The sequence below is a fragment of the Capra hircus genome, chromosome 9 (assembly GCF_001704415.2).
Source record: "Capra hircus breed San Clemente chromosome 9, ASM170441v1, whole genome shotgun sequence".
Classification (NCBI taxonomy): domain Eukaryota; kingdom Metazoa; phylum Chordata; class Mammalia; order Artiodactyla; family Bovidae; genus Capra; species Capra hircus.
Genome location: NC_030816.1, coordinates 52,677,818 through 52,703,446, shown reverse-complemented (window position 1 = coordinate 52,703,446; position 25,629 = coordinate 52,677,818). Strand labels below are relative to the sequence as shown.

Sequence of the window (25,629 nt, the reverse complement as noted above, 5' to 3'; positions counted from 1 at the left end):
TCATGGTTTCCTTTAGGATTGACTTGTTTGATCTCCTTGCAGTCCAATGGACTCTCAAAAGTCTTTTCCAGCACCACAGTTCAAAAGCATCAATTCTTTGGTGTTCAGCCATTTTTATTGTCTAGCTCTCACATCTGTACATGACTATTGGAAAAACCATAGCTTTGACTATACAGACCTTTGTCACCAAAGTGATGTCTCTGCTTTGTAATATGCTGTATAGGTTTATGATAGCTTTCCTTCCAAGGAACAAATGTCTTTTAATGGTTGCAGTCATTGTCTGTAGTGATTTTGGAGACCAAGAAAATAAAATCTTCCAGTTTTTTTCCCCTTCCATTTGCCATGAAGTGGTGGGACCAGATGCCACAATCTTCATATCGTTAATGTTGAATTTTAAGCCAGGTTTCTTCACTCTCCTTTTTTACCCTCATTGAGAGGCTCTTTAGTTCCTCTTTGATTTCTGCCATTAGAGTAGTATCATCTGCATGTCTGAGGTTATTGATATTACTGCCAGCAATCTTGATTCCAGTTTGTGATTCATCCAGCCTGGCATTTTGCATGGTATTCACATAAGTTAAATAAGCAGGGTGACAGTATACGGACTTGACATACTCCTTTCCCAATTTTTGAACCAGTCTATTTGCCATGTCCAATTCTAACTATTGCTTCTTGACTTCTTGACCTGCATATGGATTTCTCAGGTAAGTTAGTCTAGTGTTCCCATCTCTTTAAGAATTTTCCGGTTTGTTGTGATCAACACAGTCAAAGGCTTTAACATAGTCAATGACGAGAAGTAGATGCTTTTCTGGAATTCCCTTGCTTTCTCTAATGGATGTTGGCAATTTTGATCTCTGATTCTTCTGCCTTTTCTAAATTCAGCTTGTATATTGGGAATTTCTTGGTTCACATACTGCTGAAGCCTAGCTTGAAGGATCTTGAGCATTACCTTACTAACATGTGAAATAAGTATACTTTTATGGTTGCTTGAACATTCTTTGGCATTGCCTTTCTTTGGTATTGGAATGAAAACTGACCTTTTCCAGTCCTGTGGCCACCGCTGAGTATTCCAAATTTGCTGATGCATTGAGCTGACTTTAACAGCATCATCTTTTAGGATTTGAAATTGCTCAGCTCGAATTCCATCACCTCTACTAGCTTTGTTGGTGTAATTCTTCCTAAGGCCCTCTTGACTTCACATCCCAGGATGTGTGGCTCTCCGTGAGTGACCACACCATTGTCGTTATTTCAGTCATGCAATATTGTTTGTATAGTTCTTCTGTGTTTTATTACCACCTCTTCTTAGTCTCTTCTGTTTCTCTTAGGTCCTTGCCATTTCTGTCATTTCAACGTGCCCATTCTTTAATGAAATATTCCCTTGATATCTCCAGTTTTCGTGAAGAGATTTCTGTTCTTTTCCATTCTGTTGTTTACCTCTTTTCTTTGCATTGTTCATGTAAGAAGGCTTTCTTTTCTCTCTTTACTGTTCTCTGGAACTCTGCATTCAGGTGGGTATATCTTTCCTTTTTCCTTTGCCTTTGGCTTCTCTTCTTTCATCAGCTCTTTGTAAAGCCTCCTTAGACAACCAGTTTGCCTTCTTGCATTTCTTTTTCTTTGGGGTGGTTTTGATCAACACCTGCTGTACAGTGTTACAAACCTCTGTCCATAGTTTTCTAGGCAATCTGTGTACCAGATCTTTTTGTCATTTCCGCTGTAAAATCATAAGGGTTTTGATTTAGGTCATATCTGAATGGCCTAGTGTTTTCCCCTACTTTCTTCAATTTAAGCCTGAATTTCACAGTGAAGAGCTCATGATCTGAGCCACAGTCAGCTCCAGGTCTTATTTCTGCTGACTGTATAGAGCTTCTCTATCTTTGGCTACAAAGATTATAATCAACCTGATTTCAGTATTAATGGTCTGGTGATGTCTATGTGTGGAGTCATCTCTTGTGTCATTGGAAGAGGGTGTTTGCTATGACCAGTGTGTTCTCTTGACAAAACTCCATTAGCCTTTGCCCTGCTTCATTTTGTACTTCAAGGCCAAACTTGCCTGTTACTCCAGATATCTCTTGACTTCCTACTTTTGCATTCCAGTCTCCTATGATGAAAAGGACATCTGTTTTTGGTGTTAATTCTAAAAGGTCTTGTAGGTCTTCAAAGAATTAGTTAACCTCAGCTGCTTTGGCATTAATGGTTGGGGCATAAACATGGAAGTATAGGCATTTTAAATTGAGAAATAATTGCAAGTTATTTCATCTCACACTACTGATTATTTAGTGAAAAACTTTCCCTCAAAAAATGTATTTCTTATTGTAGGTTTCAAAATAAATGCTTTAAATCATGTATCTATTGTATCATATTATATGTTTTTTTGATTGTATATATTTTAAAATTATATCTTTAATGGTTAATTTATGTTAATGCATATAATTATTCATTCTTTTTTGAATATTTTACAGCTATGACTGGTTCCAAACAGACTCTTTAGTCACCATCGTCATATATACTAAACAGAAGGTAAACATGTTTTTAACATCAGAAAAAAATAAAAAGCTACATGCAGGCACATTTCTGAGCACTCATCTTTTTTAATTTACAGCAATTCTATGAGATAGATCCTTTCATTATCCCTATTTTACAGGTGAGGAAACAGAGATTAGGTAATTTAGCAGAGTCACACAGTAAATGGCAGATCTAACATTTTGATCCCAGACAGGCTTGCGCCATAGTATAAGCTCTTAACAAACATGCCATAGCATCTCAGGAAAAAAAAACAGGAAGTAGTGGGTTGGCCAAGATGTTCAATCTGATTTTTTTCCATAACATCGTACAAAATCCCGAAGAAACCTTTCAGCCAACCCATTATTTTATATGCTCTTCTGTGATTTTGTTTGTTTTTATGCATGGATAACAGCAGTGAGTACCCTTGGACTGCAAGGAGATCAAACCAGTCAATTCTAAAGAAAATCAGTCCCGAATATTCATTGGAAGGACTGATGCTGAAGCTGAAACTCCAATATTTTGGCCAGCTAATATGAAGAACTGACTTACTGGGAAAGACCCTGATGCTGGGAAAGATTGAAGGCAGGAAAAGAAGGGGACGACAGAGGAAGAGATGGTTGGATGGCATCACCAACTCGATGGACATGAGTTTGAGCAAATTCCGGGAGTTGATAATGGCATGGGGAAGCCTGGCATGCTGCAGTCCATGGGGTTGGAAAGAGTCATACACGATTGAACAAATGAACTGAACTGAACAGCAGTGAGAATCCCAGTTTAACTTCACCATATGAACTGATTTCCTGCACATGAATTGGAATTCAAGAGACAGGAGAGAGGATTGCTGTGTCTTAGTACGCTTAAGCTACTAACCAGCTTTAGATGTCCTCTGGAAACTAAAATTAGGGAATTAACTTATTCATTAATTATTTATTAAACACTGCTTCATTCTGGACACTGCTGTAGAATTCAGAAATCTACAGGTGGGCCAGATTCATAGAGACTGAGACCTCACCAAGCTTACAGTCCAACCTGGGAAATCAGATGAATAAGCAGGCAACTTCCACCATCTCCAGGCACATCCTCCAGCAGCCTGCAGGGTCTCCACACTTGAGGAACCATAGAGATTTAGAGACAAATTCTGGCAGCCAAGGATTCCTGAGAATTCATGCTACTTCTGCCATGGCAGAACTGCATCTGAATGAGTGAGTTCCTTCTCCTCCTGAAGTAGGATTTGATGGTCCTGCTGGAGTGGCCAGCCTCTGCCTGAAAGAGCCAGGATGTCCAGAGGCACTGCATGTCCCACCTCCTACTCCCTCCTCACCAAGCAGTCTAGAACCAAGAGGGCAGGGCCTGGGGAGCCTGGGATCTATCTCTTCCCATTGGTGATACCAGTGAGACACAGAGGGTAGATGACTGAGGGGAAGAAAGAGCTTACTATGTTGAAAGATGTGTTCCTTGTGTAAATGACAGGCACAAAAATAACTGCATCAAAGCTATGTAGAAACTAGAGACATCTGAAAAGTTGCTAGTGTTTTTTTTTTGTTTTTTTTGATAAGCTGAGCTTAAGAAGTTGTGTTAAGACAGTCCCTTGTGCTTAGAGTTTACAGAAGAATGGGTAAGGTAGACATTAAGCATAGACAGATACATAGTTAAAATTATAATGTATGCTTTGAAGGAGAAGAACAAGGTTGTATGAGAGAGCGAAAAATAGGAGTAATGTGGATTTAGCTTGTGGATTCTGTAAATAATTACCATGTGAACTTCCACTGATCAGCTTAAATGTATAATGATAGAGTTTAGAAAAAAGTTTACTTTCTCTTTTCTATTTCTGTTTAAGGATATCAATTTAGATTCAGTAATAGTTGATCATCGGGATGATTCCTTTAGAGCCGAGACAGTTATCAAGGATTATTCATACCTTGTTCATGTTGGTAAGTAACTTATTTTATATTCATGGAAACAACTTTTATTTACTTAAAGTATAGTCGTAACTGGTTGTAGAGTCTTAATAAACTATAATATTTTATCTGCTACTGTCATTTTGGTTTGTCACTTTAAAGATTTATTTATTTACTTGTTTAGTTTTAGCTGTGCTGGGTCTTTGTTCCTATGTGGACTTTATCTTAGTTGTGGCGAGTAGGGTCTGCTCTCTAGTTGCAGTGCATAGGCTTCTTCTTGTGGTGTCTTCTCTTGTTGTGGAGCATGGATTCCAGGGCATGTGGGCTTTAGTAGTTGTGGCACATGGGCTCTGTATTTACGGCTCCCGGGCTCTAGAGCACAGGCTCAATAGCTGTGGCACACGGGCCCAGCTGCCTCATGGCCTGTGGGACCTTCTGGGCTAGGATCGAACCTATGTCTCCTGCATTTGCAGGTCTTCATCACTGAGCCACCAGAGAAGCCTGTTTTATCATTTTTTGATCAGTTTTTGTTTTTTTGTGTGTTTTTTTTTTTCCATTATTTCTTTATACTAGTGAAAGGGCTAGCAAATGGCAGTATGGCCTCACTTTTCCCAAGTTTAAACAGTTAGATTAGATGTGATCAAAATCAGTCATATGAAATACTTGCTGGCCCAGCTTTGTAAGATCCTATTACTTAATACCTGCAAACACATCTCCAGAGGCCTGCCTCTTATGTGCTCCTGCTGAGTGGAGTCATCAGGCGCTGTTCCATTGGCCTATATCTTGCCAGCTCTGTCATGGGAAATCGGAGGCTACGTCACAGTAGCCTAGGCCACAAGGTTGTACTGTACTCTCCAGTGCCTGTCCCTTCACAGCCAGAGACCAACCATATAATTCACTTCTATCTGTTTTGAGAGGTTGCAGATATATCAGGAAAAAGAACTCAGGACTGAAAGCTGGAATCAAAGGTATTAATAGCAGATTCCTAATCCATTTCTCACCTGTAATGACTCTAGGATTTCATTCTTTTCTCCTTCAAAGAAGGTAATATTCCAGTTAAAAAGTAAAAAGGAAACAAACCAAAACAACAAGAAGAAAACTGTATCTTAAGCCTGCATTCTTATGTAAAGAATGTTCTGTTTACTTTTGTAAAACAAACTGAAAATCTCCAGATCTCAGCTGACTTGGGATTCTGCTCATGGCTTTCTTAATGAAGGACATTTATTCCTAAATTTGATTGAAGTTGATAAATGTTTTTTGTTTCTTATTTTCCCCCATTCATTAGATTAATCAACCTCAAATCTTAAACTTTTCTTCTGGAAATACATCCTATCTTATTTTTTACCTGCATATGATCTAATATATATTGCCTCTTAGGGAGAGCTTTAATAAAAAACTCAGATGTCTAAAAAAGTATATATTATTCATTAGCTCTGTCATGGTTTTTTTTTTTTTTTTAACAAAGACTTCTGTGTCAGCATTTATTATGTTTCAAATATTTTATGGCTAGTTTTGTTCACACCATAGCTAACTGTAGCTAGCACATGTATGAAAAAACAAAAGCTCCACAGTCAAAAATGTGAAACTCCTGGTTGCTAATATTAAATCAGAATCAAAATTGTAAGTTTCACAGAACCATATTAACATAGAGAACTTTAGAATAGATGTTTGTAAAAATACTTCATCTCCCCCTTCCGGGATGTAAGTTCTGGAAGGGCACAGATTTGTCCCTTTCACTAACTGTGGTACCCACAGCATCTGCAAAGTGTGTGACACACAGTTCAGTTCAGTTCAGTCGCTCAGTCGTGTCTGACTCTTTGCGACCCCATGAATCGCAGTACACCAGGCCTTCCTGTCCATCACCAACTCCCGGAGTTTACCCAAACTCATGTCTGTTGAGTCGGTGATGCCATCCAACCATCTCTCCCTCTGTGTAGTCCCCTTCTCCTCCTGCCCTCAATCTTTCCCAGCATCAGGGTCTTTTCAAATGAGTCAGCTCTTCACATCAGGTGGCCAAAGTATTGGAGCAGCTTCAACATCAGTCCTTCCAATGAACACCCAGGACTCATCTCTTTTAGGATGGACTGGTTAAATCTCCTCATAGTCCAACGGACTCTCAAGAGTCTTCTCTAACACCACAGTTCAAAAGCACCAATTCTTTGGTGCTCAGCTCTGTTTATAGTCCAGCTCTCACATCCATTCATGACTACTGGAAAAACCATAGCCTTGACTACTAGACAGACCTTTGTTGACAAAATAATGTCTCTGCTTTTTAATATGCTGTCTAGGTTGGTCATAACTTTCCTTCCAAGGAGTAAGCATCTTTTAATTTCATGGCTGCAATCACCATCTGCAGTGATTTTGGAGCCCCCAAAAAGAAAGTCTGACACTGTTTCCCCATCTATTTCCTATGAAGTGGTGGGACCAGATGCCATGATCTTCGTTTTCTGAATGTTGAGCTTTAGGCCAACTTTTCCACTCTGCTCTTTCACTTTCATCAAAGGGCATTTTAGTTCCTCTTCACTTTCTGCCATAAGGGTGGTGTCATCTGCATATCGGAGGTTATTATTTCTCCTGGCAATCTTGATTCCAGCTTGTGTTTCTTCCAGCCCAGCATTTCTCATGATGTACTCTGCATATAAGTTAAATAAGCAGGGTGACAATATACAGCCTTGACGTACTCCTTTTCCTATTTGGAACCAGTCTGTTGTTCCATGTCCAGTTCTAACTGTTTCTCCCTGACCTGCATACAGGTTTTTCAGGAGGCAGGTCAGGTGGTCTGGTATTCCCATCTCTTTGAGAATTTTCCACAGTTTATTGTGATCCACACAGTCAGAGGCTTTGGCAGAGTCAGTAAAGCAGAAATAGATGTTTTTCTGGAACTGTTGCTTTTTTGGTGATCCAGTGGATGTTGGCAATTTGATCTCTGATTCCTCTGCCTTTTCGAAAACCAGCTTGAACATCTGGAAGTTCACAGTTCACATATTGCTGAAGCCTGGCTTGGAGAATTTTGAGCATTACTTTACTAGCATGTGAGATGAGTGCAACTGTGCAGTAGTTTGAGCATTCTTTAGCATTGCCTTTCTTTGGGATTGGAATGAAAACTGACCTTTTCTAGTCCTGTGGCCACTGCTGAGTTTTCCAAATTTGCTGGCATATTGAGTGCAGCACTTTCACAGCATCATCTTTCAGGGTTTGAAATAGCTCAACTGGAATTGAATCACCTCCTCTAGCTTTGTTCATAGTGATGCTTCCTAAGGCCCACTTGACTTCACATTCCAGGATTTCTGGCTCTAGGTGAGTGATCACACCATCATGATTATCTTGGTCATGAAGATCTTTTTCATACAGTTCTTCTAAATGACTATCCAACTTAGAGAAAAATAAGAAAAGAAAAATTTATCCAGACCCAGACCTGGCCTATCCCCACATGCACATGTGCACACCCTGGAGCTTGTGTGTTTCATGTGCTGCCTCTCTCCCTGCCCTGCTCCTTTCTTAGTTTGTAGGATTTGTCAGGCTGAGACCATCCTTAAACCAGTGTGGGTTACCCACTTGTGGGCAATTGAATATTTACTCTTTAATTAATAAGGAGAGAAATGGAACAACTAAATATATTTAAATTTTTTTTCTCAAAGTACATACATTTTGGTTGCATTCAGTTTTTCTTATGGTTTCTTAGGATATGTTTCAGAGATTTGAAATAGTGCATGAAAGAACCATTTAAATGATCTTATACTGTGTTTGTAGACTGTAGGAATTGAAGTTGGATCTTAACTGAATTTTTTTTTCTTTTTCTCCAGCCCTAAGTCATGAGATTCAGGAAGATTTTTCTGGTAAGCTACCAACATAATGTATATATGTACATATACACGCACACGCATACACACACACCTATTGAGGGACGGCTACCAATGTAATGTATTTATGTGCATTTACACACATATACATATGCATGTATGGGGGGACAGCAGTTTGTCTTATTGTTCACATGTCTGTTTTCATGTTGCAGAACAGGGATATGATGTTTTCTATATAAACTTATATGTTAATTTTTAAATATACCTTTTCCCTCTGGTTTCAGTTCCTCCTACCCCTTGTTCCTTTTCCCTTATTCATCTGTGCCCTTTTCATTTCCTCTCATTAGAAAAAAAATTCTTGTCTCCATTCTTCCCTCTGCCCTATTCCTGACGTGTAGCTTGTAGAAATACTTGACCAGACAAGTTTTTCCTAGGTGTATATATAAATATTTAATGTTAACAAGGGCTTTCCTGGTAGCTCATATGGTAAAATGTCTTCCTGCAATGCAGGAGACCCAAAGCATATTAAATTATGTATATCATTACATATAAATGCACCATGGATTTTACACAGCTGTTTAACAATAGAAGACTCATCAGAGAATGGTAGTTTTTTTTCCTTTAGCTTTATTGAGATATAATTAACAAAATTGTGTTCTATTTAAAGATTTAAAGTATACAACATGTTGATTCAGTAAAGGTATACATTATGAAGATTCACACAATCAAGTTAACACATTCATCATCTCACATGTTTACCTTTGTGTATAATTTCAGTTATACAAGATAGTGTGATCAACTGCAGTCACCATGTTATACATGAGATCTTCAGACCTTATTCACCTTATAGCTGAAAGTTCATACTCTTTTGTCAACCTCTTCCTATTTCCCCCTCTCCCCTGACACCTGGCACTGTTTTGCTACTGTTTCTATGAGTTTGACTTTTTTTTTTTTTATTTGCACATGTAAGTGCTACCATGCAGTATTTGTCTTCTCTGTTTTATGTATTTCACTTAGTATAATGCCTTCTAGGTTTATCATAGATTGTTACAACTATCAGGATTCCCTTTTTTAAGGATGAATAATATTCTACTCTATATTTGTATATATGTGGTTTCTCATTTTAAAGCACTGTGAGATTACATTACACTGGTTCTGTACCTTCCTTTTTCTGTATACACCATAGTAAGTTCTATAAATTGTATTAATTAAACTCTTTGAAGTCAAGGACTTTTTATGTCTATTAAGCTTCAAATCAGTGCTCATGGAATTGAATTCATCCAACTATTCTGTCTTTAAAAGTTGTTAAATTGCTGCTGATTTCTATGTTTACAGTGAGGAAGACTAATATTATTTCTAAAGGCAAAAATATATATACTTTAAATCTTTTAAAAACACATTTAATTCATAAAATATAATCACCTTTTAAAGCTTATTATATCAACAAAGCCAAAAGCTGGTTCTTTGAGAAGATAAATAAAATTGACAAACCATTAGCCAGACTCAAGAAACAAAGGGAAAAGAATCAAATCAACAGAATTAGAAATGAAAATGGAGAGATCACAACAGACAACACAGAAATACAAAGGATCATAAGAGACTACTATCAGCAGCGATGTGCCAGTATAATGGACAACTTGGAAGAAATGGACAAATTCTTAGAAAAGTACAATTTTCCAAAACTGAACCAGGAAGAAATAGAAAATCTTAACAGACCCATCACAAGCACAGAAATTGAAACTGTAATCAGAAATCTCCCAACAAACAAAAGCCCAGAAACAGATGGCTTCACAGCTGAATTCTACCAAAAATTTAGAGAAATACTAACACCTATCCTACTCAAACTCTTCCAGAAAATTGCAGAGGAAGGTAAACTTCCAAACTCACTCAATGAGGCCACCATCACCCTAATACCAAAACCAGACAAACTGCTGCTGCTGCTGCTAAGTCACTTCAGTCGTGTCCAATTCTGTGCAACCACATAGACAGCAGCCCACCAGGCTCTCCCATCCCTGGGATTCTCCAGGCAAGAACACTGGAGTGGGTTGCCATTTCCTTCTCCAATGCATGAAGGAAAAGAGAAAGTGAAGTTGCTCAGTCGTGTCTGACTCTTAGCGACCCCATGGACTGTAGCCTACCAGGCTCCTCTGTCCATGGGATTTTCCAGGCAAGAGTACTGCAGTGGGGTGCCATTGCCTTCTCCAGATGCCACAAAAAAAGAAAACTACAGGCCAATATCACTGATGAACATAGATGCAAATATCCTTAACAAACTTCTAGCAAACAGAATCCAACAACACATTAAAAAGATCATTCCTCATGACCAAGTGGGCTTTATCCCAGGGATGTAAGGATTCTTCAGTATCCGCAAAGCAATCAACATAATACAGCACATTAACAAACTGAAAGATAAAAACCATGTGATTATCTCAATAGATGCAGAAAAAGCCTTTGACAAAATTCAACATCCATTTATGATAAAAACTCTCCAGAAAGCAGGAATAGAAGGAACATACCTCAACATAATAAAAGCTATATATGACAGACATTATCCTCAACAAACATTATCCTCAGTGGTGAAAAATTGAAAGCATTTCCCCTAAAGTCAGGAACAAGACAATGGTGCCCACTTTGACCACTACTATTCAACATAGTTTTGGAAGGTTTAGCCACAGAAATCAGAGCAGAAAAAGAAATAAAAGGAATCTAAGTTGGAAAAGAAGCAGTAAAACTCTCACTGTTTGCAGAAGACATGATCCTCTGTATAGAAAACCCTAAACTCCACCAGAAAATTACTAGAGCTAATCAATGGATATAGTAAAGTTGCAGGATATAAAATCAACACAGAGAAATCCCTTGCATTCCTATACACTAATATTGAGAAAATAGAGAAATTAAGGAAACAATTCCATTCACCATTGCAATGAAAAGAATAAAATACTTAGGAATATATCTACCTAAAGAAACAAAAGACATATATAGAAAACTATAAAACACTGGTGAAAGAAATCAAAGAGGACACTAATAGATGGAGAAATATACCATGTTCATGGATCAGAAGAATCAATATAGTGAAAATGAGTATACTACCCAAAGCAATCTATAGATTCACTGCAATCCCTATCAAGCTACCAAAGGTATTTTTCAGAGAACTAGGACAAATAATCTCACAATTTATATGGAAATACGAAAAACCTTGAATAGCCAAAGCAGTCTTGAGAAAGAAGAATGGAACTGAACAAATCAACCTTCCTGACTTCAGGCTCTACTACAAAGCCACATTCATCAAGACAGTACGATATTGGCACAAAGACAGAAATATAGATCAATGGAACAAAATAGAAAGCCCAGAGATAAATCTACGCACCTATGGACACCTTATCTTTGACAAAGGAGGCAAGAATATACAATGGAGAAAAGACAATCCCTTTAACAATTGGTGCTGGGAACACTGGTCAACCACTTGTAAAAGAATGAAACTAGAACACTTTCTAACACCATACACAAAAATAAACTCAAAATGGATTAAAGATCTAAACGTAAGACCAGAAACTATAAAACTCCTAGAGGAAAACGGGCAAAACACTCTCCCACATAAATCACAGAAGGATCTTTTATGAACCACCTCCCAGAATTTTGGAAATAAAAGCAAAAATAAACAAATGGAACCTAATTAAACTTAAAAGCTTCTGCACAACAAAGGAAACTAAACAAGGTGAAAAGACAGCCTTCAGAATGGGAGAAAATAATAGCAAATGAAGCAACTGACAATCTCAAAAATATACAAGCAACTTACGCAGCTCAATTCCAGAAAAATAAATGACCCAATCAAAAAATGGGCCAAAAAACTAAACAGACATTTCTCCAAAGAAGACATACAGATGGCTAACAAGCACATGAAAAGATGCTCAACATCACTCATTGTCATAGAAATGCAAATCAAAGCCACAATGAGGTAAATGGCCAGTCAGAATGACTGCTGTCCAAAAGTCTACAAGCAATAAATGCTGGAGAGGGTGTGGAGAAAAGGGAACCCTCTTACACTGTTGGTGGGAATGCAAACCAGCACAGCAACTATGGAGAACAGTGTGGAGATTTCCTTAAAAAACTGGAAATAGAACTGCCATATGACCCAGCAATCCCACTGCTGGGCATACACACCGAGGAAACCAGAACTGAAAGAGACACGTGTACCCCAGTGTTCATCACAGCACTGTTTATAATAGCCAGGATATGGAAGCAACCTAGATGTCCATCAGCAGACGAATGGATAAGAAAGCTGTGGTACATACACACAACGGAGTATTACTCAGCCATTAAAAAGAATACGTTTGAATCAGTTCTAATGAGGTGGATGAAACTGGAGCCTATTTTACAGAGTGAAGTAAGCTAGAAAGAAAAACAGCAATACAGTATACTAATGCATATATATGGAATTTAGAAAGATGGTAACGATAACTCTATATGCGAGACAGCAAAAGAGACAGATGTATAGAACAGTCTTTTGGACTCTGTGGGAGAGGGCGAGGGTGGGGTGATTTGGGAGAATGGCATTGAAACATGTGTATTATCATATGTGAAACAAATCGCCAGTCCAGGTTCAATGCATGAGACAGGGTGCTCGGGGCTGGTATATTTGGGATGACCCAGAGGGATGTGATGGGGAGGGAGGTGGGAGGGGTTTCAGGATGGGGAAACACATGTACACCCGTGGCAGATTCATGTTGATGTATGGCAAAACCAATACAATATTGTAAAGTAATTAACCTCCAATTAAAATAAATAAATTTATATTTTAAACATTTTTTTAAATTAAAAGAAAAACAAAAACAAAAAAGTTTTTGATTACAAAAATTATCTGCACAAGCCATATTTATATTGAAGAATAGAAAAGTTTCAAGGTAACCTTTCTGAGTTGGGAGCAGCACACCCTGAAAAGCATTTGCCTCCATCACTTCTTATTTTTCATCTGCTGCAAAAATATTAGGTACTTCTCCAGTATTAAGCACACTGTCGATATCCTCTAGGAAAGCTTCTTCTTTAGTCTGAGTGTCCATGATTAGAAAGACTGTCTTCTGGCCCTTCATGCCCACATTCCTTAAAAGGGCCTTAAAATAAAAATGTACTTAGAATAAAAGAAAAAATAAAATTAAAATAAAGCTTATTATATTATTAATATTATATTAATATATTCTAAACTATTTCAAATATTCAAAAATAAGATAATATAAAATATTTTTAATTATTAAAGATTGATAATTATAAGGATAATTTATAGGGATTCATTCTCCAGGAGCCTTTTCTGTTTATTAAGCTCAATATTGGTTTACTGAATTCACTCATAAGACTCTCCGATCCCAAGAAATATTAATAGAGTATAAATTAAATTTGCTTTTGTCTGTTCATTCAATGGCTAGTTTGTATATTTAAGGTTTCTTTTTTAAAGCTGTGTTAGTTGCCATGACTATTTGAACTTGTATTAAAACCAGCATTATGTATTAGTTTGGCCTCTGATACGTTAATTTGAATGAAGTTAATTTGAATTTAAGATAAACTGGATTTAACATCATATAAGACATAAACAATTTTGAGGAATATGTACCAAAAATTTTGTTTATTTCAATAATGATCAATTTCATTCATATCAGATCAGGACATTTGGGTTGTTTAAGAAAGACTGGTTTAAAAATAAACTCTCATATCAATGAATACAAATGGACTTTATCTTCTTTTCAGTGCTAGTTGTTGAGAATGTGGGAAAAATAGAGATTGTCCTGAAGAAAAAAGAGAATACTTCTTGGAAACGCCTTGGTCATCCCCAGGAGAATCATAATTCAATTATTCCAAAGAAAGATACAGGTAGGCTATGCTGTTATTTTGAGTCCTGGGTTCATGAAAATGTATGTCAGTGGCTCAATTGTACCAGAATTTGGAGGGCCTCTTTGAGTGAGCCAAAGGGTCCTTGTATCTCTTTCTGCTGCTGCTGCTGCTGCTAAGTCACTTCAGTCATGTCCAACCTAGTGCGACCCATAGACGGCAGCTCACCAGGCTCCCCCGTCCCTGGGATTCTCCAGGCAAGAGCACTGATGTGGGTTGCCATTTCCTTCTCCAATGCATGAAAGTGAAAAGTGAAAGTGAAGTTGGTCAGTTGTGTCCAACTCTTCGAAACGCCACGGACTGCAGCCTACCAGGCTCCTCCATCCATGGGATTTTCCAGGCAAGAGTACTGGAGTGGGGTGCCATCGCCTTCTCCATGTATCTCTTTCTAAAGAATTGAAATGGGGCATTGGGATTGTTACCCTCCTTTTTTATTTTTTTAAACAGAGATTACATTTCTGACTCTGCTAGCTAATGATTAGGCATAATGGGTTCATTCAGTAATGATGGCTAAATGGAGAATACCCACTTAGGCCCTTCATTCCTTCACGCCTTCATTCCTCCAGGTTCCCTTTACAAAAGGTACAAAACAAGTAAAATTTATGCCCTGTAGGCACATCTAATTTTTTTTTTCTATTAGAGAAGGCACGTTTATTGCCTCTGTGCTTATCTAAACCAGTTTCTGAGTTTACTTCCTAAAGATAATACCGTTCATTTTCTTCCTTTATTTTTTAGAGCTTTTAATTTAAGTGTAACATCTTACAGGCAAAGGTGCATATTATAAGTGTTCTGCTTGATGACTTTTCACAAAGTGAATGCACTCCATATTTTCTTTGGAAATTGGTAGGATTTGCCTCTTGTTCCAAGTGTTTTGAAATTTCATAGTTTGATAGACCTTAATGGAGGTCTGTCTTCAACTTTTGTGCCAAATGGTCATCCTTTGTGCTAATCTTTCCATTATGGAAGCTTAAGACCCATGTGTCTGGAAAGTACTGATTTGTCTCTCCTCCATGGTCTGTTTTTACTTTTTAGAAGTGTTCTTTTTTTTTTTTAAGACTTTTAAAAAAATATGTTATTTTTTATTTATTTATTTTTGGCCTCACTGGGTCCTTTGAAGTGGCACAGCTGCTCTTCATTGATGTGGTATGGCTTTGGCTAGTGTGCTCAGGCTTCATGTTGCGGTGGCTTCTCTTGTTGAGGAGCACCGCTCTAGAGTGTGCAGGCTCAGTAGCTGTGGCTTAGTCACCCCACGGCATGTGGGATCTTAGTTCCCAGACCAGGGATGGAACCCATGTCCCCTGCATTTGTAGGTAGAATTTTAACCTCTGGACCACCAACCAGGGAAGTCCCTAAAAGTGATCTCATTTTAAGCCTTCTTAACCAGTTCTCTATTTATCTTGTCTTTCCTCTCTCATTTTCAATTTTGTCCTTTTGCTCTACTTTTTGGGAATTGTTTTCAGCTGTGTCTTCTAACTCTGCTGTTGAGTAACTCATTTCTACCTTCATATTTTTAACGTCAGAGAACTCTTTTGATTTTTGTTTATTTGTTTTAGCATCCTATTTACTCCCTTCTCTTAGCTTTTTAAGAATTACTGATAGTGTTTTAGAGTTTTTGTTTCCCTGTGTAGCCTAGCCTCGTTTTGATCTGTCTTTCATATTAGATGCATCTTTTGAATGTCTGCTGGTCCTTGACTGTCTGTGCATATTTCTGGGTTGCACTCTAAAAGCTGGTTGGAAACTATGTGTGTGGGCATTGCTTGCTGATAGTAACATTGGCTGTGTGATTGGATCCTTTCTTTGGATCAGAAAAGAAACATTCGCTGTGTGGCTGGATCAGAAAAGTCTCATGCCAGTGTTTTGCCGGAGTCTCTAAACAGTTTTCTACCTTGCACCCAACATTTCAAAAGTTACCTGGGAAAAGAAGGCAGGGGTATCTGTAAACTTTAATTTCCTTTTTAAAATTTGTTTTGTCAACTGTCCTGTATTAGTCTACTAAGGTTGCCATAAAAAAGCACCACAGACTTGGTGGGATAATAACAGGAGTTTATTTTCCCACAGTCTGAAGGCTAGAGTCTGACACTGAGATTCTGGCAGGGTTGGCTTCTCCTGACATGTCTCCTTGGCTTGTAGATGGCTGTCTTCACATGATCTTCCCTCTGTGTCTGTGTCCCTGTTGCCTCTTCTTATAAGGACATCAGGCTTATTGGACTAGGGACCATCCAAATGACCTCACTTTAAGTTACTTCTTAAAATACCGCATTTCCAAATATAATTGCATTCTCTAGTACTGGAGATGTGACTTCAATGTTGAACATTGAGATGCATACAGTTCAGCCTATAAAATATACACAATCCAGAGACCCTTTGTTTTGCCCTCTACAAGAGAGCAAAATTCTGATATTTTGCCAGAATAATAGAGAATCAGCCTGTGGGTGTGTGAAATAGGGAAAGACTTCAGAAAGGTGGGGCTAGGGAAGACAGCTAGGCTTCTTAAATGAACTTTAATCCAGAAAGCAGTTTCAGTTCTGCCTTCCCTCTGATTCCAGAGATACTTGATCCTGCCAATTTCTGAGCCTTAATGAGATCTAATATTATAGATGGATTGATTCTTGGCTTTTTGTATGTCTAGTTTGGGATTTAGCTTTCGAGTTAACTGAGTCAGTTCTTTCTATCCTTACAGGCTATGCCTTAAAAAACAACCAAACACTCTCACTCACTCACTCACTCACTCACACACACACACACACACACATACACACACCATCTTTGCTTTTATTTTAGGGAAGGGTTAGAAGAAACTAATTGCATTTTATTCAGTTTACCATCTTTAAATATTTAAAACTATAAAAATATATTTGTAGATAATATTTTAATTTTCAGAAAAGTATCAGGTAGCTGCATTTTGAGTACTTATTGTGTGTGGAATGCTATTTTAGGTATTGTGGTATATAACAAATAAATATCATCAGAATTATTTTCCTAGGTGAAAGAAAGAACATACATAAACATGGGGTTAAAGAATACTTATATCAAGCCATAGGCCAATAAGAGGAAGTTACTTAGTGCAAACTTGAATATATTCTAAGGTAACCTTAATTGAACAGATGCAGATCAATCTGACCTTGAACAACTCCCCATGAATGAAGGTGAATTTCAAGCAATGTTTTGAAAGTAACTTAAAAAAGAAAGTCATGAAGGACTTTCCAGATATCATTACTGGGTACTTTTTGTGCCAGACCTTTTGCAGGTGGCAGAGGAAGAAAATGTAAGCCATATGTGGGAAAGGTCAAATGGATTCATTTTCCAAGAGCAGGAGGTCTCAATTGCATGGTATAAGGTAGGCAGAAGAGAGAGGAATAATAGCAGATGCAGCAGATCAGAAAAGAACAGGTAAAAGACCATGAAGATGAAAAAAGATATTATTAAGGTAAAATCTTTTGCCCTGAAATTATCTGGCTCTCTAATGATTGAAAAATCATAGCAAACCAGATAAAAGCTAAGTCCTAGAAATAAATGATACTGAGAAACAAGGTTGATCTCTATTTAGAAATAGTTAGAATGAACATTGCTCAAGTATTCTTCCCTATAATTTCCTGAGGCTTTCCATGAACTCTCTTATCCCTACTATAAATTTTGGCTTGAGTTGTGAGCCACCATAGTTTGTTTTAGCTCTCTTGTATGAAATTGGAGCCACACTTGTATTTTTCAGTGAATTAGATTTTCTACTTTGGAAAATGACTCAGAGTTTAGGGGATTTTTTCTATTTATTTTCCTGAATTAGCACAGATTCATTTCTTCTTTGTCCTTTCTCTTCCCTAACTCATGATAAAAACTATAGGCTATTTTCTGCACTAGCAAAGCTGAATACTTATATCATCAAAATATTATGATTTAACTTGCTGTCAGTAAGTTCAAATGTTTACTCTGATTATGTGGTTCCTAGATTTTCAGTGTGTATTACCAGAATTATCAATTTTTATGATATCTGGCTTTTTCCTTTTTTCTTAGTTAAAAAAATTTAAGTTTGAAACTAAGCATGTGAGTTCAAGACTTTTAATGCAATACCTTCTCATGTCAAATCTAGAGTTTACTTACACAAAAGATTTAAATATAGCAAAGAACATAATCAGAGCAGAGAAACTACTTCATTTTTTACCTTGAATCCAGGTATAACAGTTGATAAATTAAATTGTATGAATAGAACCAGACTACCATTTGTAACTTGGGCACTTCCAATTATTTTTTTCTTCTCAAAAATGAAGATTATGAGTGAGTATTTGTGTGCTGTGGTGTGTGTGTGATATGACTAAGAAACTTGTCTATTAAGAGTCAAGAATAGAATATTAATAGAATATTGGGTTGCTATTTCTGTATCAAGCCTAAAAATTTCTTCTAATTGTGATTACCTTTAATATGGGGATTCAGATCATCACACAAAGGTTGTTTTGTAAATTTGATAACTAACAGCTCAGTAAATGAATATTGAGACACTAAAGAATAAACAAGATTTTGAAAAGTTGTGCCATAATTTTGATCTGTCAATAGCCATGTATAAACCTTTAGATTAAATACATATAGAATCTATAACTGTGTTTTTAAATCATGCTGAATTGTATGAAACCACTGCTGTTTGTTTTTTACCTAGAAAAATGGCAGTTTTGCATAATTTGACCTATACTATTATCAGGGCTTCTTAATTGCTAACACCACATGCATACACATCCAGAAGTGTTGTCTGTACTTGTAAACGTGCTTATTGACACCTTGTGAGCAGTCACTTAATTGAGGCTTTCTACGGGGCCTGGGATTCTGCAGGCAAGCTGTTCACTGTCATAAGGAACAACAGCTCTTCTTGTCAGTGTATAAAGATCCACCTTCGCCCCTTCCCAACCCTTTCTTGCCTGTGCAGCCATGTTTCTTTGCTGCCTAAAACAGTCATTCAGAATTACTGGAAAAGAAGAGAATCCTATGGCTAGCAAATAGAACTTCACGGTATTTTATGCTTTTAAATTGTCTGCTCAGCCCAGCAGGTGTAAAGTTGTCACTTGCACACTAATTATAAGATGCTTTAGCATGTTGCTGTCTTATTCTCATTTCTAGCAGAACGGCCTGAATATGAAGAAACACGGAATAGATGGAGCAGGCTATAAATAAATAAGAAATTATTTACTATGTTAAAAGACAGAATAGATGGTTTAAAAACTTAGAATTCAAGCACTTTAATGTATAATGTTGACTGAATTATTAGTTATGAAGCTGAGGAAAGGTGATAAGCACAGATTAAGAGATGTTCAAATCTAGTGACAACCTTACTAAACGATATGGGCCTCATTGTCTAAGGACTCCATTGAACCTAGTCTTGGAAGAAAAGCTGCCTTTTTCTTAGCTTAACACTGATGTTTAACTCAACAAAATCCTCACTTTGAAAGAAAGATTCAGCTCACATCAGTCTAGGTAAGGTAGTAAAAGAACTGAATGCATTTCAAAGGTATTTTTAATAGTAATAGTGAAAACAGAAAGGAATCTATGCTCTATTGTCAATTTACTAATTGGAAAAAGCATGTACCCATACACATTTATCATCCTGGGTGTTTGAAGATGTGTTATGAATGTTTTCTTACTCATATAAGCAAGAGTGGTTTGAGTGAGGATAGTAAAGCTATATTACAAAGGTCAGATGAGTTGGTTGGATAGCATCACTGAGTTTGAGCAAACTCCAGGAGATGGTGAAGGACCGGGAAGCCTGAATGCTGCAGTCCTTGGGGTTGCAGAGAGTCAGACATGACTTAGGGACTGAACAGCAACCGCCAGAGGTTAAGTGAAAACCTTATCAAAATTAGAACAAAGGCTGAATAATTTTTAAAAACAGCAGCGTAATTGCAGTTTATGTAATACTTTTAAAAGCACATAATAACTAAAACTTTGTTGTTTCTTCTGCATAAGTTCATTTCCAGCCCCTCTTTCCTCTCCAGAGGGTGGGCTATGGAGCAGGAAATTCCAAACTTGTGACCATAACTCAGTCTTTCTGGTGACCAGCCCCCATCCAGGAATCTACCCAGAGTCACCACATGAGAACAAAGATGTTCCTAGTTTTCCCTTATTACTTAGGAATTTACCAGGGTATTAGGAACCCCATGTTCGAGATCAGAGTCAAAGACAAATACAGTGCCCCCACCTCACCCCCACCTTATTTGCAGCTTTGCTTTCTGAGGTTTCACTTACCCTTGGTCAGTCGTGGTCCAAAAATATTAAATGGAAAATTCCAGAAATAATTCATAAGTTTTCAATTGCAAACTTCTGAATAGCATGATGAAATCCCAAGGTGTCCTGCTGGGGATGTTGAAGAAGAGAGGTACCTGAGATAGATGGTGACTTGCTGAACTGGTTCCTTAATTTGGACATTAAATAGTTACTAGGGAGTTGTAAAGGGTAGGGGGCTAGTCTATAGATATTTGTGTTTGAACCGACATGGTTAAAATAATGAGGAAGATGCTAAAGGACAATGTACTGGTCTATAATGATAGTTCTCAAACTCTTTGAACAAGGCTTATTTGTTGCGGCAAGAAACTCTCATAACTTCTTCCCCCATCCCACGTCTTCTCTAGTGATCTTGATCTCTAGTGATCTCTGTGATCTTGGGCAAACTTTTAACTTCTGTAAGCCCCTGTTTCCAGCAGGGAAAATGGGTGTGAACAGATGCTTTGAAAGAACACTAGGGGAATTCCAGTAGGACTCCACACTTCCCCTGCAGGGGTGCATGGGTTTAATCCCTAGTCTGGGAACTGAATCCTGCGTGCTGCATGGCATGGCCAAAAAAGTACTTAGAACAGGAAGGTGTGGACTCCCAATCCAGTGCTCTTTCACAGCTCTCTCCCACTGAACTTTGTCTTTATTTTTGCCTTGTGAAATTCTACTCTCTAGAAGGAAAGCTGTAGTTTCTTTTCAACAAGAAGAATAAAGAATGCCCGGATTACCATATTATCCTCAGTGTTTCAGTGTTACCCTGAGTATCTCAATATTATTTGTATGTTATTAAAAGAATTTAGTCTGGGATTAACAGATACACACTACTATACATAAAATAGATAACAAGGACCTACCATATAGCACAGGGAACTATATTCAATAACTTGTAATAATCTGTAATGAAAAAAAACCTGAAAAAGAATGTGTGTATATGCATGTATACACATACATATATAACTGAATTACTTTGCTGTACTCCATTTTAAAAATTAACATATTTTTTTAAAGTTAGGCTTCTGAACAAACGTTTTTCTGTCTTGTGTTTTCGTTTTACCATCTCATATTTATTTTCAGTTTTTCATTTTCTTGTATAGTTATGCTTATAAAACCAAAAATCTGACACCTTAATACCAGCATTATTCAGACTCAGGTCAACAAATCTGCTTTATCTTCCTTTATCCCCATGTTTTCGGTCCAGGCCTATGTGACTTCTCTCTTCAGCATAAGTGAAAGAGTGAAAGACGAAAGCATTCTTAAATCTTTCTGAAGACTTTTAGAACCTATCGTTTGCATGTCCCATTGAAATTATGGCAGTTTTGTTATTTTATTGGTAAGATGTTGAATGCAGGTGACCAGGGTTCGATTCCTGGGTCAGTAAGTTCCTCTGGAGAAGGAAATGCCAACCCTCTCCAGTATTCTTGCCTGGGAAATCCCATGGACAGAGGAGCCTGGCAGGCTACAGTCCATAGGATTGCAAAGAGTCAAACACAACTCAGCGACTAACACTTAAAGATGTTGACATTATCTCACAGTGTTAAATAGCAGGAATACTGTGTTACTTCTCTGTCTAGAAAGCCAGTCCATCATTGTAACCCAAAGTTTCCTTGTGTTTTAAGTACAGTCAAAGAGATGCAGACTTACTGTAACAAATCCTTTCTGACAAAGGCTAGAGGTGAAATTGTCAGGTCTGAAGATGAGTCTTTTCATCAGAGGGTATGCACTAGATTTGATTAGAGGAAGGCACTGTGGCCCCCAGACCTTTTCACGAGGGACTCCTACCTTGGATTCCATGCGTGGAGAACAACACAAGGGCTCTCCACCAGCTGCACATCCCTCACAGGATGAGGAGTGTGCAAAGCAAGGAATTGTCCCCCCAGAATTGAAGCTCTTTCCTTAATCACTGCACTCCAGGTATCTGGAGCCCCAGAATTCCCTGTGCAAATGACCCCCAGTCCACTTCTATCCATGAAATTGTTATTTGGTCACTAAGTTGTATCTGACTCTTTGGGACCCCATTGACTATAGCCCACCAGGCTCCCCTGTTCATGGGATTTCCCAAGTAAAAACACTTTTCTGGGGGATCTTCCCAATCCAGATATCAAACCCGTGTCTCCTGCATTGGCAGGCAATTCTTTACCACTGAGCCACCTGGGAAGCCTATCCAAGGAGTGGCCAAGGCTAGTTATGGGGACAGCAAGTAGAGCTTGAACGTATGGACTAGTCTCCCCACATCCACATAAGGCTCCACTCAGGGTCAGACAGCAGGGCTGAGAAGAGCAGGATTCAGGCCATTGACAGTCTGGGGGTGCAGCTCTCGTCTCCTTGCCTTCTTCCTGCATGGAACTCTGAGGAGTTCACGAATCCTGAATTTGAACCTAGCCTTCTAAAGGGGCATTATGAAGGTACATTTCAGGGTACAGCACAGAACTTATTTTATTTAACAGTTATTTGTCTGATTTATAACTTTCACGTGTTTAGACCTGGAGGTCTCATCGCATACTGTGATTTAGTTGCTAAGTCATGTAAGTCATGTCCGACTCTTGTGACCCCATGAACTCTAGCCTGCCAGGCTCCTCTGTCCATGAGATTCTCCAGGCAAGTATACTGGAGTGGGTTGCCATTTCCTCCTCCAGGGGATCTCCTCGACCCAGGGATCGAACCTGGGTCTCCTGAATTGCAGGTAGATTCTTTACCCACTGAGTTACAAGGGAAGCCCTCATCACATATTGGTTGGTCAAAAATCTGTTCTGGTTTTTCTGTAACACTTTATGGAAAATCCTAAACAAATTCTCTGGCCAACCCAATATTACCACTCTGGGTCACAGGAATGGTCTAGAGGAAGAGATAAGGAGATCGTCTGAACCTTCATTTTTTCTTGTGGGTGAGCCTAGCTCCTTTGATCCTTCATCAGTCTAGCATTGGATTAGGCCTTCTGGTATAATTCTGGGATGGTACCCTTGGCCATGATCTTGTCTAAATTTTGACCTGGCCACGATGCACTCTTAAGTTTATGTGCACACTGAGCTACTATGGTAGCAGGTAGAAAGATGTAGTGACCAGGGTCTTTTGGGGACCAAGCGAAAAGGGAAGAAGAGAATTGGATGAAACTGTAGCCAAAATGGTTTCTTAGGATTCTATGTGAATTTTAGTTGTCTACTAACCATTGATTATTCAATGTAGGGCCTTCACATGCTAAAGTCTGAAGTAAATCTTTACCTACTTAAATATTTTTAGGATTAAAAAAAAGAGCATAATTAGGATAATAAGATGCTTTGTTATTGTTTTTGTTCAGTCGCTAAGTCATGTCCAACTCTTTGCAAGCCCACAGACTGCAGCACGCCAGCCTCCTCTGACCTCCAGTACCATCCAGAGTTTGCTCAGATTCATATCCATTGAATCAGTAATGCTATCTAACTCTCTCATCCTCTGCCACCCCTTTCTTTTGCTTTCAGTCTTTCCCAGCATCAGGGTCTTTTCTAACGAGTCGACTCTTCACATGGCCAAAGATGCTTTATTAGGATTAATTCCTGATACATCTCTGTAAATGCTGTTTTATAAAAAACAGGAAATTATGAAACAAATCAGTGTCATTAGTCTACTCTGGTATGCTGTTTACATTCAAAGAGAATTTGCCAGTGAAAATATTCATGCTTTTAGAACTTCTGTAATAATACCTTCCAATCCAATGGTATTATTTTGCTCTGTATGCAAATATTTCCTGAGCTTAGGGTATTAATTTCAGATATTTCCAGTATTTATAGAAATACTTGGTTCCTTTTATTTGTATTTTAGTACCACAAACCTGCCATCTTCAGTATTTCATTTAAATTTTTCCAGATAATCAGAACTTATACCCTTATTAACCTGTTTATTTTTGTTTTAATCATATTTTGACTGTTGAAATGTCCTATAACTCATATATATATAAATTTTGTTTGTATATATATAACACACAGAGACACAAAAATATATATTTTCCTGCCTTTATCAAAGAAATATTTATAAGTTATTAAATAGTGCTGGTATTGTTAAACTTTAAATGCTTGAGTTTCAGGACTTTGCCATTCTGTAAGAAAAGAATTTAAAATGAGCTTTGATGGTTATTAACTGTTTTTCACGTCTACATTTTAATTACATAGCTATTGATGAGGCATAAAGGATGAAATTCTTTTAAAAAGTAAATTTAAGAAGAAAAAACTAGGCTTTCATTTCTTAGACTGCAATGGTTTTAACATGCTATAAAAACAGACATGAGCAAATAACACTCATTTTATAGAGCTGTTTTTTCAAATTATGGAAGTATTTACAGGTTTTAGAAAATGGATATGTCAGGAAGTAAAATGGAAAAAACTAACATTATAAGATTTTCAAAATAGTGATGAATTTTTTTTTAATGTCATAGGCCTGTTAGTGAAATTCAAGCTCACTAAAGAGCAGAAACTGAGTGTGTGCTTTTAAGTAGTGAGTCTGGGAGTACTTCTTATCTAATTTGTCGCTAAGAGAAAATGAACTTCTTTCTAGGTTTGTTCTACAGAAAATGCCAGTTAGTTTCCAAGGAAGATGTGACTCATGATACGAAGCTTTTCTGCTTAATGCTGCCACTGAGCACACATCTTCAGGTGCCAGTAGGGCAACACGTTTACCTCAAGCTACCTATTACAGGTAAGGCTTTGCAGAAACATTTTCTTTCGTAAGGAGTTTGTAATCAGTACTAATGTAAGCACCCATGTAGGTTATTAGTGAAATGTTTCTGGGCAGCTGGTCTTTGTGATATCCCATTTCTGGATTTGTGGATGCTGGGTGCCTGCAAGTGGGAACTCTAGCTATGCTGCATCACTGTGTGGAACAAAGAAATTGTCACTCGTCACATGGCATCCGGTCCCATCACTTCATGGGAAATAGATGTAGAAACAGTGTCAGACTTTATTTTTTTGGGCTCCAAAATCACTGCAGATGGTGACTGCAGCCATGAAATTAACAGACGCTTACTCCTTGGAAGAAAAGTTATGACCAACCTAGATTAGCATGTTGAAAAGCAGCGACATTACTTTGCCGACTAAGGTCCGTCTAGTCAAGGCTATGGTTTTTCCAGTGGTCATGTATGGATGTGAGAGTTGGACTGTGAAGAAAGCTGAGTGCCAAAGAATTGATGCTTTTGAGCTGCGGTGTTGGAGAAGGCTCTTGAGAGTCCCTTGGACTGCAAGGAGATCCAACCAGTCCATTCTGAAGGAGATCAGCCCTAGGATTTCTTTGGAAGGAATGATGCTAAAGCTGAAGTGCCAGTACTTTGGCCACCTCATGAGAAGAGT

General features: G+C 37.9%; 1 protein-coding gene across 2 annotated transcripts in view; it reads left to right on the top strand.

The window, feature by feature from the left end:
• Positions 1-25,629, top strand: part of LOC102184907 (cytochrome b5 reductase 4) — a 116,546-nt gene that overhangs the window by 65,233 nt on the left and 25,684 nt on the right. For both annotated transcript variants that reach the window (XM_005684722.3, XM_005684721.3), the window contains 5 exons: positions 2,457-2,514; positions 4,337-4,430; positions 8,201-8,233; positions 13,934-14,056; positions 24,842-24,982. In XM_005684722.3, the coding sequence (XP_005684779.1) occupies positions 2,457-2,514; positions 4,337-4,430; positions 8,201-8,233; positions 13,934-14,056; positions 24,842-24,982 (449 nt within the window). The remainder of the gene's footprint in view (positions 1-2,456; positions 2,515-4,336; positions 4,431-8,200; positions 8,234-13,933; positions 14,057-24,841; positions 24,983-25,629) is intronic.